The sequence below is a fragment of the Gymnoscopelus microlampas genome (genome assembly GCF_963454915.1).
Source record: "Gymnoscopelus microlampas genome assembly, chromosome: 19".
NCBI lineage: Eukaryota > Metazoa > Chordata > Actinopteri > Myctophiformes > Myctophidae > Gymnoscopelus > Gymnoscopelus microlampas.
Window position 1 is genome coordinate 15,207,137 of NC_139956.1, and position 20,000 is coordinate 15,227,136.

The following is a 20,000-nucleotide window of genomic DNA, read 5'->3' on the forward strand; positions in this document are numbered from 1 at the left end:
TGTATGGCTGCATAAAGAGCACAATTCCTTTGTTCTGGTTCCTCGAGACATTGTAGCGTCAATAATAACAATAAACATACATACAACAACGAGGAAAGAACCGGAATGAGTCATCAAAGAATCGCGGCAGCGCTAAAGACAGATTGTTTGTTGGTTCTAGCTCCTAAGGTGCTCGCAGGTGCCGTGTGCATGGTTCTTACTTACGTAAGTCGGAAACATCTATCTGTGCCAGTGTCCTTGGTATTATTTAACACACAGGCTGGGAGGATAAATGACTTCATGTCAACATGTAAGAGACTGCATTTATTTTCAATAAGAACGCGTCAACTTCCATTTTAGCAGGCCTGCCACCAGAACACAACAGAACGGGAACAGAGATTAGATAAAAGGGATCCATGATAAGATAAATTGGATCCATGATACGGCTGAACTAGAATGGTCTTCTTTTCCTCCTTCTTTTGCTCTCTCTTTCACCTGCTCCGTCTATCTTTCCGTGTGTGTGTGCACATGTAAAATCTTAACTTAATTTAACCGTAAGAGTGGACCCCACCCGTAAGGGCCCATGGAGTTAAACACTTCCAACCCCGTTGTCCCTATTTTGGGCATGCCATTATTATAGGTCAGGGGTTTCCAAACGTTTTCATGCTGAAGGACCCCCAAATAGCCATAGCCTGTGGCTGTCGGCCCCCTGCTGTGAAATGGCTTAAAAATTATAGCAAAGAACAGCCGCTCACGTCACGCTCACGTCACGACACTCCGTATCACAAGCTCGTAGATTGGCTAGTCTCGCTGCGAGACACAGTCGTATGATGAAGTATTAAAACGGGGCTAAAAGTGGTTCAAATAAAACGGGGGACTTTAGATGTGTATCTAATCTCGCACATTTTTCTTTGCTCCAGTCCCTTCACATTCTCTCTCTCTCTCTCTTTCTCTCTCTCTCTCTCTCTCTCTCTCTCTCTCTCTCACACTCTCTCTGTCTCTCTCCCTGCTCCTCCACCCGTCGGTAACTTTCTTTCTCCCGTGTATCTCCTTCCGTCGTCGTCCTCTTGCACGTGACCTTCTTGGATTGCGTCTTCCTTCTAATGTTTCATCCATAAACATGTGCCTGCCGAGGTATCTGGGCCACGTCTTGAACACAGACGCACAGGCGCACACACACACACACACACGCACACACACACACACACACACACACACACACACACACACACACACACACACACACACACACACACACACACACACACACACACACACACACACACACACAAACACACAAACTCTCATCTCTGCCTGTCTCCCGCCCTCCCTCTCATGCGCTCTCTTTTCAAAATAATGTATCCACCCCCCTCCTCCATCTCCTGCACTTGTGTCTCTTTCAAACAACTCTTTCTCTGGGTTCTCTCTCTCTCTCTCTCTCTCTCTTTCATACGCCTTCCCCGGCGCTGGCTTTGTATGCACAGTCAAAGGTCTCTCCTACAGCCCTGCTCCAGTGTGTATGGATCCTTAATGACCGCTCTTAACTATGATTATGGATATTTTAACACTCACAACCCCCGGCCCACTTTTTTTCTTTTTTTTTGATGATGATAGAAGCTGGGTTCTGGGCTCTTTACCGCAAGTCTTGCCAGATGTACGTAGGCGCTGAGCCCGACCCGAGAAATTCACTCAAATTCTTTCAAACGGCCGTCGCTAACACAGACGGAACGCATTATTACCGCTAATCATTAACTATAGCAGAGCGGCTTCACATGGCGGGGGCCACGGTTCATGTAAATACCCTGTCAGTGATGGATTGTATAGTCAAGGAATTATGGATGAATTTGTGACTTATTCTTTTTTTTTTTTCCTTCCCTACTGCAACTCATGTTATGGCTGAGATTCAAAGCATATGACTTTTTAATGGACAGCGTAATAGATAGCTGTATTTGAAATTATGATTTCATAGGCATGCTTACTTAGGAATTACTCAGCGTGGATGTCTTTGTTTACCCTATCTCGGGTTACTGTGGCTTTTTCCCTATCTCTGTGGTTCTTCCGTCAACATGGTAATAAGTTGTTGAAATTTCACAACACCTGACCTCACGCTGCACTCCCGACTTAGCCAAGGGCTACACGCTTCCATATTTTTTCCCTCAGCAGGTGTAGCCGCAGATGTACCTCTATACTGGGGGTCATGCAAAACCGAAGATAAAAAATGGGACTACGGGACCCGTGCCAAGATATAAAAAGCATGCTAGGTGAATAATCACCCAAATTGTTGAAGGTTCTATTGTAAACGCGGCGTCAGCGGGCGATGAAATGTTGAGTGAGAAGTGAGCGGCCCAAATCGACGGGGTCACGCCACCGCCTAAATAACGCGTCAAAGACAGATTGCGAGGCGAATTATGTGTAATGTAAATCGCCGCTGTCGGATGGAAACCTTGTATGTAGAAAGAAAAACGTTACTTTTTAAGGAAATGGAAAAAAAGAGCCTGCGTTCCAATGAATTATTATTGTAGCTACTATTTTGTCACACGTTCTTGTTAATACTTTTCATTGGTTAAATAGACGAAACAGACTAAGCCACTTACAACCTGGCATCCCTATTTTGGGAACGTCATTATTTGCAAAACCTTTCAGAAATAGCGGAAAATAGCCGATCTACAAGCTCAAACTTCTGTATTCGTCTGTAATCGTTGCTTTTGCCTGACACTGTCATACGACAAAGTATAAAACAGGGCTTTAATTTATGAAAAAGAAAACATAAAAAGATGAAATTATGGACATACAAGGTTTCTGCCCTACAGTGCTGTAATATAAATATTGTAATATGCTTATGCTCCTCCACACACATGTGTTTCATATCATGGACGCAGGTTGGCATTAATGGGCCGTACAGCGCGTTCAGGACGTACTACGTACTGAGCGCTGTAGCAGAGCAGCAGAAACTGATAGGCGCCGCGGGCCCTCCGCTCCGTGAGAGCTTGTATACTGTAGCTACGAAGGAAAAGCGTGTTGGAGCCTTTCAGAAAGAGTGACGTCCTATAGGGACCCCCCTCTTCTAGCAAATGAGACCCACCGGACGCACTTTAGACAGCTACTAGATGGCCTACAGGTGTTATAGGAGCTCTGTGTGTGTGTGCGCGGGAATGCAGCACAGCAGTGTGTGTGTGTGTGTACATGTCTTATGCGTATACCTTTTGTCTGAGCGAATTCGCTTAGCGGCGTGTGCGTTCCTCCCACAGTGTATCGGCTTCCACGCCGGTTTGGGGGCCGTCGAGGTGTGTAGCGTTCACGCGTGGGGTGTGTTTATGTGTGTGTGTGTGTGTGTGTGTGTGTGTGTGTGTGTGTGTATATGTGGGAGAGCCTGTGTGTGTGTGTGTGTACATCCAAGCAGCCCGGACCACTCAGGGCCCCCTGTCTGTGTGATTATGGTGTGTATACCATGAGATTAGTGTGGACAGCTTTATGCGCGGGCTCCGCTCATAAATCTCCGCGCCGCGGAACGGAATACCACGGCCATTTATTATTCCCTAATAGATGGGTCTCTCCTCTTGTCTCTCCTCTCCTCTGCTGCTGCTCTCTCCCCAGGCAGCGGGGAGGGAGATGGACAACAAAAAGTGTTTTCCTCGGTCGTTTGTGTGTGCCTCCTCCGTATCACTGAACCTCCCTCCTTTGTTTTTTGTTTCTTGGTTAGTTTTTTTTTCGGTATGGTTTTACTGCATTTTATTTATTTACTCCTTATATTAGCACTCTCTCATTGTTTCTTAACCCCCCTCCCCTCTTTCTCTCTACAATTTACAGTTTACAATTTAGGCATTTAGCAGACGCTCTTAACCCATTAAGACCGGGAACGCATCTGTGTCATTTTTAGATTTGAGCTAAAAAGCATTATTTTACACTTTGGCTCTTCTAAAATAGCAGATCTACAAGCTCGTAGCGCGGCAGCGCGCTACGAGCTTGTAGATCTGCTATTTTAGAAAAATCAAGAAAATGTGTGCAAATCTTTGAATATATATATTTTTAAAGAGAACATTTGTAACTCAAATCTCTTCTTCTGGGGGTCCCCTGGAAAAAAAAAATTCAGATGGGGGTCCGCGGCCAAAAACATATCATTATGGGGTCTTTGACACGAAAAAAGTTTGAGAACCACTGATATAGCAACATGTTTCTTCTTTAAACTGTTAGGATTTAGAAGACATTTTGTCGAATCGGTTTCAGGTCTTAATAGGTTAATCCAGAGCGATTTACAGTAAGCAAGGACAGCACGAGGTAATACATCACATGCATAGAAATGGTAATCTATGATCATAGGTAAGCCAAGAACCTATCATCAGTCTGAACAGTATAATATAAAACAATATCAATAATCTGTACAAACTATACACACTATAGAATGCCAGGTCAACAAATGACCTGGCATCTGTCTACACATAACATGCTTTCTAAATGCCTTTGCATAAGCCTGCAAGGACGTCAAGGCTCTCTCTCTCATTATCTCTTTCTCTCCATCTTTGTTTCCAAGTATCATTTTTTCTCTCTCTCTCTCTCTCTCTCATGGAATCCTGCTTTCCGATCTCGCACTCCCCCCCCCCCCCCCCCCCCCCCCATTTTCATATTCTCATGTTCTCTCCCTCACACACACACACACGACACACACACACACACACACACACACACACACACACACACACACACACACACACACACACACACACACACAACACACACACACACACACACACACACACACACACACACACAGACACACACAGACACACACACACTCCCTTGTCCGGGGGGCCGGCTGCACCTGCGTGCTCGGCTCTGGTCCGGACTCGGCTCGAGTTGCCCCTGTGGAATCTGGGAAATGTTGTGTCTCTGTCCAATACCACACCTCAACCCAGGTAACACATGCACTGACTCACACGCACACACACGCACACACACACACACACACACACACACACACACACACACACACACACACACACACACACACACACGCATACGCACACACACACACACACACACACACACACACACACACACACAGGCAGATGGACAGGAGAGAGGCGAAGGTAGGGGTGGGTGTAATGGTTTGGGAGCAGAGGAGGAGAGAAAGAGATGGGGGTGAAAGGTCGGCATCTAGACCGACACCTCACTCCTCTCGGCTCGGGGGCGGGGGGGGGGGGGGGACGGGGACGGGTTGAGAAGGGTTGAGAAAACTATGTTTTTCGCCCCTCATAAAAAAGGGCCCCCGCAAAGAAAGGAGAGGAAGAAGGCCTCCCCCCACCTCCTCATCTCTTCCTCTCTCCTCACCACTACACCCCCACCCCCACCCCTCTCACTCCCATGCACCCCCTCCCTCCCTCCCTCCCTCTCTCGCTGGCGTCACCTCTGCCCCCATCCAACCCCCGCGCCATGTTTCAAAGTGTGGCCACATGAATGGCACTATTGTTAACACGGCTGAGAAAGAGGGACGGGGGGGGGGGGTGGGGTGGGATGGGGGGGAATGGTGAGACGGACTGACACAAAGAGGGAGCGGAGAGAGAGAGAGAGAGAGAGATGTGGCTGAAGGGAGAGAGAGAGAGAGAGAGGGAAGTGTTGCTCAAGGCTGTGTACATCTGAGAAAGCATTATTTATTTATATGTGGCCACAGATCAACCCTCTGATGTTGTTACAGTATGTTGGTGCACCTTACTTTACGTTTCCCTCCGCTAGTCTCATTTCCTCTCTTCTCTTCTCTTCTCTTCTCTTCTCTTCTCTTCTCTTCTCTTCTCTTCTCTTCTCTTCTCTTCTCTTCTCTTCTCTTCTCTTCTCTTCTCTTCTCTTCTCTCTCTCTCTCTTGTCCTACATTCATGGGGAAAGGGTTTCTGGTGGACATGATATATTGACACATACAAACAAACCAGACCCATAGAGAAAGAGAGTTATGACACGCTTTGATCTCGCCGCAAAGCAAGCGGGGCCGCTATGGGCTGTAGTTCCAAACATTGGAACTGTCTCATTGAGATAACATATATGAGCATTTCCGCATTCCCGTCTTACAATGGGAGTCAACGCTGCTAGTGTCATCACTCTCATATTAGATCACGCTGAAACAAACAACGAGCACTCGCAAAAAGGCTGTGTGTGTGTATGTGTGTGTGTGTGTATTTGGCCGCGGACCCCCATCTCAAAATATGTTGTTCCAGGGACCCCCAGAAGCAAAGATTTGAGTAAAAAATGTTCGCTTTAAAAATGTATATATTCAAAGATTTGCACACATTTTCTCGATTTTTCAAAAACAGCAGATCTACAAGCTTGTAACGCGGCACTCGGTACTATGAGCTTGTAGATCTGCTATTTTTGAATAGCCAAAGTGTAAAATAATGCTTTTTAGCTCAAATACGTGTGTGTGTATGTGATTGAGTCCCTCTGCCCTACAAAGTGCAGTAATGCACTCTTTGGAGACACTGACGTATTTATTTGACTCAAAGGTCAAATCAGCCTTCATGACTTTGGTGTATTAACAATGACCTCATGAACAAGATATACAATTAGTGCAATATCACTTATATAGCGATAACCCATTGGGCTGGCCAGTTGAAACACTCTAATGCCTTTTTTAATCAGTTTGATTCTTTGCCTAGTTACTGCACTTAAACTTTGTAGGGCAGTATACTTTTGCAAGACTTACACACATGTTGCTCTGTGTGTGTGTGTGTGTGTGTGTGTGTGTGTGTGTGTGCGTGTGCGTGTGTGTGGTTGGTGGCCTCTGGAATCGGGCAGAGCCTGCCTTGTTGATACAGAGGGCGTCTTTGCCGTCTTATAGAGCCAAAGGAGGGTGTGAACGTTGAGATAAACACAAAACTATTTTTACAACTCAACACAGTGTGATTAGATTGGTAGAGAGGGGCTCCCGCAACCAGCCCTCCAGTGATCTCACACGCACGCACGCACGCACGCACGCACGCGCACACAGCATTGCCCTGGGTTAACTCAGCAAATCTGCCACTTTGAACACAAGGTTCTATCAGAAAATTAAATTCTGTTCCAGGAATTCTGTTTTGTCCCATTCTAGGAACCCACTCTTATTTTATATAATCTGATTCGTTCTCTCTCTCTCTCTCTCTCTTTCTCTGTCTCCCTCCCTCCAGTGGTGTTAAGTAACTAAGTACTGTATTGAAGTACAATTTTGAGGTACTTTGACTTTATTCACATCACGTTACGATGCGACGCATTGTGCGCTTGTAGAAAATATTTTTGTAAGTGTATTTTTATGTCAATACTTTTGTACTTTTACTCAAGTAAAATGTTAAATACAGGAGTCCTACTTGCAGAGTATTGAGTATGTGTTACTTTCACTTAAATAAAAAAAAATCATCAACACTGCCTCCCTCCCTCCATTCCGTCTGAGTGGGTTCATTTCTGTTTTTTTCTCATTTTTTTCTCTCCCCGCCGCCTTTCTTTGCTTTATTCCTTCTTTTATTTCCTGTTTATTGTGTGTGTAACCGTGGCATGTCGAGTGTGTGCGTAAAAAAACCTCTTCTCCCACTCTGCTTAACCTCTCCTCTGTTCTCTCTCTCATTGTGTCTGTTCTGAACGCTGCACTAGCACTACACGCGGTCCCTCGTTCTTTATACTCCCACACCTCTCTCTCTGTCCTTCTGTGATGCAGGGCCACTGTGACTCAGGTACCCACCGTCACATACTTTTCAGGGGGAAAAAAAGAGAAAAGAAAAGGGCTTTATGTGGAATGCCAAAGGTGTTTTGTGTGTGTGTGCGTGTGTGTGTGTGTGTGTGTGTGTGTATTGCTATACTTGCGAGGACCAAGTATAGTAGAATTTGAAGAAATATACATTGTGAGGACCGTTTTCCTGGTCCTCACGAGACAAATGGTTGTTTTATAGTTAAAAAAAACATTTTTTAGAGATAAGTTTACAATTAGAAAAACATTCAGGTCAGGATTAGACATTTAGGTGTCTTAGAGGTTAGGTTTAGGGATTGGAATTAGAGTTAAACATGATTTATACTTAGTTGCGCGCCAGTGTCATGCACCGAAAAACAGCCGATCTATAAGTTCACAACGCGTCGCAGCGCGATGCGTTGTGGGCTTATAGATCTGCTGTTTTTCGGCTTTAGGCTTACGGTTAAAAATGGCAAAATCTATATTTTATAAATGACATTCATAAAATGGCTGTCCTAAAGCCTTGATATCCTCACAAGTATAGTAATACAAACCTGTGTGTGTGTGTGTGTGTGTGTGTGTGTGTGTGAGAGTGTGTGTGTGTGAGTGTGTGTGTGTGTGTGTGTGTGTGTGTGTGTGTGTGTGTGTGTGTGTGTGTGTGTGTGTGTGTGTGTGTGTGTGTGTGTGTGTGTGTGTGTGTGTGTGTGTGTGTGTGCGCGTGTGTGCGTGTGTGTGCGCCTGTGTGTTTTGCAAAAGCTAACCCTGTGGTCTTGGAGGTACGTAGGTGGATGTGTTTGGGCAAACGTTTTGTGTAGGCAGGAAGGTGTGCGCGCGCGTGTGTGTGTGTGTGCAAGCGCGTGCATGCATACAGTATGTACTACGTATACCTGTAATTCTGAGTACCTGCCGCCCTGTGCGGCAATCATTATTATTCTCTCTTTAAAAGGTGTGCGTGCCTGTGTGTGTGTGTGTGTGTGTATGTGTGTGTGTGTGACCGAGATGAAGGGGAAAGGTGTGTGTTGTTGTAGGTCTAACGTGCAGGTTATTACCCTCTGTGACCGGGGATGTCGGGCGAGTTGGCAAGTAGAACAATGTTTTCCCAGGCTGCCTGTGGGTCGACCACACCTAAAAACTACACCGGCACTCTCACGCACACTCTCTGACACACACACACACACACACACACACACACACACACACACACACACACACACACACACACACACACACACACACACACACACACACACACACACACACACACAAAGACGTTTGTATTACAATACTTGTGAGGACATCAACATTTAGGCAATTTCTTAAATGCCCTTTGTACCTAATTGTTTTGCATTTCCTTTTACCATAACTGAAAATAGCCGGCTGATCGGCCGTTTTTAATTGCGTGAGACCGGTGTGCAACTAAGTAAGTAGTAGTAAGTCAGATATAACTCCCCTTAACCTAACAAAAATGTGCCTAATCCTAACTCTGAACCCAAACTGAATCTTTTCCTAAATTGCAAGCCTAAATGTAAATATATTGGTTAGGAAAATTGTCCTCACCAATGTCTATTTCTCAAATTCTACTATACTTGTGGGGACATTAAGGTTAGCACTAGTATAATACAACACACACACACACACACACACACACACACACACACACACACACACACACACACACACACACACACACACACACACACACACACACACACACACACACACACACACACAGGCTCACGCTCCACTCTCCGTGCCCCACAGGTGATCGCCGGCAGCTAGAATGCCAACCCACAGATAACAATTAACGTCTCTCTTTACCGCCGGCTCGTGTGCGCTGCCGGCTCATAGCGCTATAACAGATAACACGTCGTTACTGTGCAAACATCCCACGGGTTGGGTGGTCTGCCTTTTTGTTTCCCCCGCACCATGGTACTACCATAACAGAAAATCCACATCGAGCTACATTAACCCATTAAGAGCGGGAAAGCATCTGTCGTTTCATATTTTAACCACGTTAACCATTATCTTATACTTTGTATATTTGAAAAATCTGGGAGATTTTTATTTATATATTTTTTTAAAGCAAAAACATTTGACTCAAATCTTTGCTTGTGGGGCTTCTACAAAATGTCTTCTAAATCCTAACAGTTTTTTTGAAAAAGCTTATGTTGCTATAATCAGTGGTTCTCAAACTTTCTCATGTCAAGGGCTTCCAGAATGATATGTATTTGGCTGTGGACCCCCATCTGAAAATATGTTGTTCCAGTGACCCCCCAGAAGCAAAGATTTGAGTAAAAAAATGTTCGCTTTAAAAAATATATACATGTAAAGATTTCCACAAATGTTCACGATTTTTCAAAAATAGCAGTTGTACAAGCTCATAGTGCGGCACTTGGTGCCACGCTATGAGCTTGTATATCTGCTATACACATACTACACAGATGCGTTCACGGTTTTAATGGCTTAATCCCCTCTATCTGTGTATTGTGGACTCTGCCCGCTAATGCCACTGCTATTCCCTCCCTTCTTGTCCCCCCAAACCGCCACTGACATCTTTCTGACCCCACACCTGAGATACTGAGCCACTCGGGAATGATGCGTCATAGTCTCTGTCTTCTCCGCTATATAGTTGTTACCTAAGTACGCTTCCGGTGGAGCACTAAAGTGCACCGTGCGCCCCAGGTGTGTTCGGCTAGCTTAACCTGGCTAACTGATAACGTTTGGCCCTGTCAGCCAGCCGGAGCCAGCGCTGCTCCGCTGTGAGGGGAATGAATAAGCGTTGTGATTCATTTAGCGAGTTTCTTGTCCCCGCGGCCCCCTTCCCTCGGTGTGTCTTTCTCTACTCCCGGAGAGAGAGCCTCGAAAAATGTTACGGAGCACCCGAGGCGAACCGAGCTTAACCGAGCGTCCTGTTTGGTCCAAGCAGTGGTTCTCAAACTTCTTTTCATGTCGAGGACCCTCACATTTATACTGTATGTAAGTGTGACTGCGGACCCCCCATCTGAAAAGAGTTTGTGCCAGGGGGACCCCCCATAATAGAAGCTTTTTGACTAAAAAAGTTTCAAAGTGATTGCACCAAGTTTTAAAAAAGTTTTCAAAAATAGCCGATCTACAAGCTCGGTAAACTAATCATGGGGTTAAAGTGATTCATTTAGCTGGGGACGGATCCCTGGAACCTCCTCGAGGACTCCTGGGGGTCCCCAGACCCCTACTTTGAGAACCACTGTGCTATATGGGACATCACGCGCTTTCTCCTTTAGAACTACTGGGTCTCAGCAGCTCGGTTCTGTCTGTCTGTGTGTGTGTGTGTGTGTGTGTTATCTTATATGCGTGTGTGAGTGTGTCGCTCGTGTAAACCTCAGAATGAACTCTGGCATTTTGTAAACACCGTGGAGCTGGAGAAAGGAAGGTCACGTGATTCTAATTTCCATGGAGCGGGTCCCTTATCGGTACGGTACAGCCATCTCTCATCTAAAGACAGACATGGTCTGTAATGAATGCATCCTAACAGGATGTACAGGTGGATCTCCACTGGCTGATAAGACCCTCCTACACGGCAAAGCCCTGAGTGCTCAATTCATTACAATAACCCTAGGGTGTCCCTATAGACCAATTATTTGTTTACCAACATTGAGATTAGATGCACATGTGATTGTTTCATGCAATCAATTCTCAACCTGTTGTTTTGGGGTGCGCTGGTTTCAGCGCACCCCAAAAAAAAAGACCCCCTCTTGTGTGTTGGCTAGTGAGGTACGTCCTAGCGAGACCTGATAGAATGGGTTTCATTTGGAGCCAGTATGACGTTTGGAGCCAGTGTGACGTCGTCTGTTAAGGGGTCTATTTTCTGGCTTGACATTATTGGTGGGAAAACAATCAAAATTTTAAACTTCTATTCTTCAAAAGTTTCCAAAAAAAACCTCTATAAAAGGAGGAAATCTCTGTCTTTCTGTCCGTCCTCGTCCATTTTTTCTTCTCAGAGGGTTGACCATTCCGTCTGAACTTATTCTTATTCTTTATGTTGGATCCCCATTATCTTCCTCAAAGTGGTCGCTAGTCTTCCTGGGGTCCACACGAAATTTCAACTATGAAAACAGACAATAGCTGAAATCACACTACACATGCACACACACGCACGCGCACACGCACACACACACACACACACACACACACACACACACACACACACACACACACACACACACACACACACACACACACACACACACACACACACACACACACAATGCCAGCAAAGAGAGAGAGAGAGAGAGAGAGAGAGAGAGCTGGCCCAACAATGCAATGTTCTAAAGGACTTTGATTTAAATGCATAGCAAGTCCCAGCAAGGCTGAGCCTATATATCCTCTAGACTTGGTGCACCGATATGTACGTGTGTGTGTGTGTGTGTGTGTGTGTGTGTGTGTGTGTGTGTGTGTGTGTGTGTGTGTGTGTGTGTGTGTGTGTGTGTGTGTGTGTGTGTTGTGTGTTGTGTGTGGTCAAAGCAAAGAAGCTTTAACTGCAAAACGGTCTCATCGATTGTGTCAACAACAACCCACAGCAGCACTCAACGTCCTACAGGGCGAGTGTCCAGTGACATGATGACCAATAAGGTGGACGGGGACATTTTATACATACGTGGCTGTTTTCTCATGCATTTTTGCTGATTAGCATTTTTTTGCCACAGGCTATGGGATCTGTTGTACCAGTCGCGGCCCTAAGTCACAAGTCTGCACATGTTAAGTCACGCCGGATTTTCTTTCTTTCTTTCTTTCTGGCTTTTCTGTCTTTTCTGTCTTTTCTGTCTTTTCTGTCTTTTCTGTCTTTTCTGTTTTTCTTTCTTCGTTTTTTTTTCTTGTTTTCTCTTTCCAGCCTTCTTCTCGTTCTCTGTTGTTTCTTACACGCTCCCTCTCCTCTATCAGTTCAATTTAAGACGGCTCATTGGGATGATTGTCGAGAGAGTAGCGCTAATATCGCCAAAGCCAACAGAAGCTCATCCATTACAATAGATAAATACAAATCCAATCAAAACCGGATCGAAAAATGATTGCGCCGCTGGCTTGTTCCATGACAAATAACTGATGAAAATAGTGATTACTGCTAGAAAAGCAAAGCCTTTTCATTAAAACAGCGGGTCTGGATCAGTGACCAAGGGGAACATTTCAAAAGCATTCGCGGGCCGATTTTAATGATCAATCAATGGATTGTGTTCCAAATTGGATCAATGGAACTCATGTAGTATAATATCCTATTTATCGGTATTACAATGAAATCTAAATGTTTTTAAGTTTTAAAGAAAGAACACAACACATATTTTACATTATCACATGAAATCGTAGTGTTTTGTTGCCAATTATTTGGGGTTCCACTTTCAATATCTTGTGAATCGCTGCATTGATCCATTAAAACGGTGAAAGCATCTGTGTCATTTTCGATTTTAACCACTTTAACCATTATTTTATACTTTGGCTATTCAAAAATAGCAGATATACAAGCTCACAGCGCGGCACCGAGTGCCACGCTGCAAGCTTGTAGATCTGCTATTTTTGAAAAGTCGTGAAAATGTGTGCAAATCTTTGAATATATATTTTTAATTTTTTTCTTTTTTTTTTACTCAAATCTTTGCTTCTGGGGGGGGGGTCCCTGGAACAGGTGGTCCGCGGGCAAATACATATCATTTTGCTTGAGAACCACGGATATAACAACATAGTTTTTTTTTCAGAAAACTGTTAGGATTCAAGTCTTCAATGCATTAAAACATCCTTCTCTCTCTCTCTCTCTCTCTCTGTGTGTCTTCAGGTTCAAGGACGACAAGGGCTATGTGCTGTACCCCCAGATCGGGGACCGGCTGGACCTGATCTGCCCGCCCCTGGAGGGCATGCGCTCCACGCCGGAGTACGAGTTCTACAAGCTGTACCTGGTGGCGTCGCGCGAGCAGGCCGACCGCTGCGAGGTGATGGGCCCGCCCAACATCGTGCTGACGTGCGACGAGCCCACGCGCGAGCGCCGCTTCACCATCAAGTTCCAGGAGTTCTCGCCCAACCTCTGGGGCCACGAGTTCAAGAGCATGCACGACTACTTCATCATCGGTGAGTGGGGTAGTGTGTGTGTGTGTGTGTGTGTGTGTGTGTGTGTGTGTGTGTGTGTGTGTGTGTGTGTGTTACTATACTTGCAAGTATAGTAGTAGTAGAAATTGAGGAATAGACATTGTTAGGACAATTTTCCATGGTCTTCATAAGTTGAAAAATGATTACGACATTTTTTGCTTGAAAAAAATATTAATCCAAAGATTTGCACAAATTTTCACGATTTTTCAAAAATAGCAGATCTACAAGCTCATAGCACGGCACTCGGTGCCGTGCTATGAGCTTGTACATCTGCTATTTTTGAATAGCCAAAGTATGAAATAATGGTTATGGTGGTTACACAGATGCGTTCACGGTCTATTCCGTTCACGGAATAGACATTGTGAGGACAATTTTCCATGGTCCTCACAAGTTAGAAAAGATTAGAAAAGTTAGAAAAGCAAACTAGGTGGGTGTAGCCATGCTATTTCCCCCCCTTTTTTACCCCTGATTTTACACTTGGTTGCATGCTGAAAATAGCTGATCTACAAGCTCACAACGCATCGCAGAGCTTGTAGATCTGCTATTTTCAGAGCGCAACACCCGAGCGCAACCAAACATAAAATGACTTGTCTTTTAGTTCTACTGTATCTCTTCTCCACTCGTCCCTCCCTAACATTTTAGTTTAGCTTTTTATTTGTTGACAAAATTCAAAAATCAATATATTTTACTCTAGTTTTAGTCACCATAGCTTAGTTTTTATTTAGCTTTTATTTAGTTTTTGTCAGTGAAAAAAGGTAGTTGCCGAACATTTTTCGTCATAGTTTTAGTCGACGAAATCAACATTGATTTGAACCCACAACCTCCGCGGTGGTGGGCAGGCACTTTACCACCGCGTCACCCGAGCGCCCTCGATGTAGCCTGTAGCTGCTGTTTATGCAAAGTAGGTGGGTGTGCCCTATGTCGATTATGCAAAGTAGGGGACGTGGCCTCTGCCGCTCATGCAAAGTAGGTGGGTGTGAAACAAGAGAAAAGATTGTTTTATGGTTACAAATATTTGGGCAGTTACTGTAGGTTTACGATCAGGAAAAAGATTCAGATTGGGGTTAGAGTTAGTTATTTAGAGGTTATAGGAGATATGGTTAGGGTTGGAGCTATGTCTGATTTATACATGGATGCGCGCCAGTGTCGTTCATCAAAAAATAGAAGATCTACAAGTGCACACACAGCTCATGAGCTTGTAGATTGCAATGCAGTGACATATCAGGCATTAAAAATGGCAACAACGTGAATAGTAATACAAACGTACGTACGTGCCTGCGTGTGTGTATTGTGGCGTGACCATGAGGGCGGGTCGAAGGGGGTGGGCTGGTTATGATTGCATGGTTGGCCTCTGATTGGGCTGTGGAGTGTTTGTTTATGCCTGTGATGGTGGTGGTGGTGGTGGTGGCGACAGGCCTTGTGTGTTTAAGGTAATGAGGTTTGTGAATTGTGTGTATGATCAGATGGATGCTCAGATGGATTCTCAGGCACACACTGTCGTTCATACTGACTACTTATATGCACTGTGTGTGTGTGTGTGTGTGTGTGTGTGTGTGTGTGTGTGTGTGTGTGGGTGTATTATATTAGATTGTTCAAGGTTGATTTTATGCCTTATTGTGTTCATTGTGTTCATTGTGTGCGATAAATGAGAACGGCTGTGTGTGTATATTGTGGAGTTGCTGCATGATTGTTTCTGTGTTATCATGTCGTGTGTGTGTGTGTGTGTGTGTGTGTGTGTGTGTGTGTGTGTGTGTGTGTGTGTGTGTGTGTGTGTGTGTGTGTGTGTGCGTGTAGCCCCATGTTTGTTTTCACATGCTTTCCTTGTGTGTTTGCGTTCTGCGTTGCTGCTGAGCCCGGCCCCAGGCCTGTTTATTGTTATTGTCAGTCTCGCGGTGACCGCAGATGGCGAAACGCAGTTTGTTTTGGTTTACTCAGGAGGATTGTTTGGAGTTAGGATGTGTGAAGACCTGATGAGGTCATCAAAGCGAGCCGGGGCCAAGTGTTCGTATCGCACGGAAAAATCTGGAAGCGAAAGGTCGCCTCGACCGAAACTCGCAGGTTTTCATTTTTGTTTTGTTTATCTTTCTTTTTCTTTCTCTTCCTTTTTGAATACAGCCAGGGAGCCATGCACAAAGCATTCAGCACTTACAGGCACAATTGGAATAATGGAATCAGACGCACATTCACACTCATGCTTGCGCTGTTGCGCAAGCGTGTGTGTGTGTGTGGCTGTGTGTGTGGCTGTGTGTGTGTGTGTGTGTGTGTGTGTGTGTGTGTGTGTGTGTGTGTGTGTGTGTGTGTGTGTGTGTGTGTGTGTGGCTGTGTGTGTGTGCGTGCGTGCGCACTAAACCAAACAACGGCACTGTGAAAACACCTGAGAGGAAACGGAGAGGGAGAAACAGGAGAGCAGTAGAGAAAAAGAGAGAGAGAGAGAGAGAGGGAGGGAGAGAGAGAGAGAGAGAGAGGGAGAGAGCGAGACCCCATGTGATCTTCTCACAGTTCTCCTCCCACACACCTGTGAGCACGATTCACTCAGGTGTGCAAATGCTTTTTTCACTGCTTTTCATGTGTGGCGAGAGGGGGGGGGGGGGGGGGGGGGGTGCGTAGGCGGAGAGCGATGAGGGGTGGACCAACATCGCCAGGAGAGAGAGAGAGAGAGAGAGGAGGAGGAGGTGGTGTGGAAGGTGGGGGGTCCAATAGAAAGACGGAGAGAGAGGGAGAAGAGAGACACAAAGAGAATTATGAGATTTTCTCTGTGTGCGTCTGTGAATTGGAAGCGCGGGGTTCTTTTCTTGCTGGTCATAGCGTGCTACATTTGATCCCTTGTTTCAGGTGTTGCCTGGCGCCTTGCGCCCGCGGCACATGCCCCGCGTGGTGTGTGTGTGTGGAGAGCAGCGGGTCCGAGGGCCTGTCATTATCACCATACCAGAACTGTATGGTGAGTTAGGTCATAGCGCTGTCACGTGTGTCACACACATACGCGCGCACACACACACACACACACACACACACACACACACACACACACACACACAATAAGACGTGTTGTGAGCTTGTACATTTGCTATTTGCGGTGCACAATACTGGCACGCAACTAAGTATAACTTAGGCTTTGGGGGTTAGGGTTAAAAATGGCAAAGGGCATAAAAATGTGCATCCTAAAATGTCCAAGTATAACAATACAAACGTGTGTGTGTGTGTGCGTGTGCGTGTGCGTGTGCGTGTGCGTGTGTGTGTGCGTTCGTGCGTGCGTGTGTGCGTGTGCGTGTGTGTGTGTGTGCATGTCCAATGACTACTGGCGTTTTGGAAGCAGTGCTGGTAACTGGGGAGGAAAGAGGGATCTGATTCATGCGCTGATAACACAAATAACCGCTCCCCAGCTGTGTACCTCGAATATGGCTTTAATTCAGATAACAGGTTACCTTAAAAAACCCTAAAACTGCAAACAGAGATCGTTTTGTCAACACGAACGTGCACTTAATAGCTTATGAATGAAAACAAATGTTTTTCGTAGTTACAGCATAGTATAAAACATTTCGTTCGGTCACAGGTGATTGTCAAGTTCAGTGCTTGTTTTATCCTTGCCACGTCTTTAGTGGATCGTAAATGGATTCCGATAGACGCGCAGGGGGGCCAAGATCGTTGGCTTTTATTGGCACACCTCTCAATCTAAGACCGTTAAGGAGGTCATCCGAGTTGTTTATCCTCATCGGTCGCACCGCGTCACTGTATAGTCCAGATGAATCCGGTCTTTGTTTGTGAGAGCCGTTGTCCAGTGCTGTTAAATAACTTAATTGTGACATGGTTCAAAGTAACCCACTGTGCTCATACTGTAGTAACAAACTTAAAGTTGAGTAAAAAGTAAAAGTACAGTATTCAAAATTTACCTTGAGCACCAAAAGTAAAAAATAGTCATTATGCAGAATGACCCATTTCACAAGTTTCCAAATGTATAAAATCCTTTGAAAATAGCAGATCTACAAGCTCACAATGCGTCGCGTTGCGACGCGTTGTGAGCTTGTAGATCGGCTATTTTGTAATGTATATAGGGCTGAAGTGGTTAGTGTATGTTTTGTAATTATAATCAAAATCTACAAAGTAACTAGTAATTAACATTTTCAAATAACTTTAGTGGAGTAAAAGTTAAAAAAAAAGTACACAATGAAAATTGGTAAAGTAAAAAATGTCAAAATGGTACTTAAGTACAGTACTTGAGTAAATGTACTTACAGTACCGGTAGTTACTTTCCACCGCTGGTGGAGACCTGCTATTAGGCCATTGAATACTGAGAAATGCATGCAGGCATTATTTAGAGATACTGTTTTGTTAACCACTTAGGGGAACCAAAACCATCTGCTCAGATGGTTATGACGAACGCTCGGGGAGGGAGGGAGCAGTTAGGGGTTAAGTGTACTTGCTCAGGGACCCGGGGTCCCCCGGGGCTCTATACTAGGTTCTTCTGTTATTTCCCTCTACACCAAATCTCTTGCTACAGTATAGTGTAACAGACATAATGTGATTCCACTTGCAATGTGTTGTGTTACGGTACTCTAGCTACGGTACTTTAGCTCACAAAGCGTCGCGATGCGACACGTTGTGAGCTTGTAGATCGGCTATTTTCAAATAAGGTTAATGTATGTTTTATAATGTAATAGTAACTAGTTACTAACGTTTTTAAGTCATTGTAGTGGAGTAAAAGTACAATATTTGACTCTGACATGTAGTGGAGTAGAAGTAAAAGTATAGACAATTGGAAATACTCCCATAAAGTAAAAATACCTCAAAATTGTCCTTGAGTAAATGTACTTAGTTACTTTACACCACTGACCCAGGTGAATAAACAGAGACTGGGGCAAATTATTCCAGTCCACAGCACAACGCTATTCGCCCTCTATATACAATGAAAATACAAGCTACAAGCGAGCTTGTAGATGTAGCCTATTTTCGCTGAAAATGTTCACCCCACATTCACCCCAGAATAGGTTCATGTGGTTATTTATATGACGCACGGAAAGCAAGTCATTTTTTCTTTTACGATGCTTGCTCACAGAAAACTAACCAAAGTATTACATTACTCTCTGGAGGCCTTTTGGACGGTCAAAAAAAATAATTTTACTGAAGACCCAAATTTAGCACGCAGGCTCCATTTTGCAGCCAGAAACCATGGTCAAACAGAGTGTCCAGAGATGGAAACAACTTTATCTGCTCGCACACACACCAGACCGATCGATCGATAGGCTGGTCCGATCAATGAGGGTTCCAACACAAGGTCACACACACACATGCACGCACGCACGCACGCACGCACGCACGCACGCACGCACGCACGCACGCACGCACGCACGCACGCACGCACGCACGCACGCACGCACGCACGCACGCACGCACGCACGCACACACACACACACACACACACACACACACACACACACACACACACACACACACACACACACACACACACACAGAAAGAGAGAGCTGAGTCACTGTTAGGTGCATTATTTTACCGTTTTGTGTGTGAGACCACCTGCTCTCTCACACTCACAGCCCAAAAAATGCACATTCCCAAACTCACATGCACACACACACACACACACACACACACACACACACACACACACACACACACACACACACACACCACACACACACACACACACTGATACACACACACACACACACACACACACACACACACACATAAGAAAGCACGTGATGAGTCTGAGAAGGCAAAAAGAAGCAAGGGAAGTCTAGTCGCTTTGTCTGGAACATTCGGATCTGACATTTAGAATTATGTATCACTGTTCTCCCAGGTTCTGTGAACACAATGAATTTATTAATTTGGCCCAATATCCCGTATCCCTTGTCTGTGGAGTGTGTGTGTGTGTGTGTGTGTGTGTGTGTGTGTGTGTTGTGTGTGTGTGTGTGTGTGTGTGTGTGTGTGTGTGTGTGTGTGTGTGTGTGTGTGTGTGTGTGTGTGTGTGTGTGTGTGTGGGTGGGTGGGTGGGCGGGCAGGGTGCATGTACAGGCTCTTGGTAGTGTGTGTGCCCGATTGCGTGCTAATGTCAGTATGTTTATAACTGTACTGTGTAATATATGCATGTTTGCCCTAGGGGGAGATTCTCTAATTAACCCAGCTTTGCATGTTCTGAATCATTCACTGTATTCACACGAGAGAGAGAGAGAGAGAGAGAGAGAGAGAGAGAGAGAGAGAGAGAGAGAGAGAGAGAGAGAGAGAGAGAGA

The 20,000-nt window shown here is 45.1% G+C and overlaps 1 protein-coding gene across 2 annotated transcripts in view; it reads left to right on the forward strand.

Annotated features, from left to right (window-relative positions):
• Nucleotides 1-20,000, forward strand: part of efnb3b (ephrin-B3b) — a 121,478-nt gene that overhangs the window by 42,615 nt on the left and 58,863 nt on the right. For both annotated transcript variants that reach the window (XM_084043738.1, XM_084043739.1), the window contains exon 2: nucleotides 13,449-13,738. In XM_084043738.1, coding sequence (XP_083899864.1) covers nucleotides 13,449-13,738 — 290 coding nt within the window. The remainder of the gene's footprint in view (nucleotides 1-13,448; nucleotides 13,739-20,000) is intronic.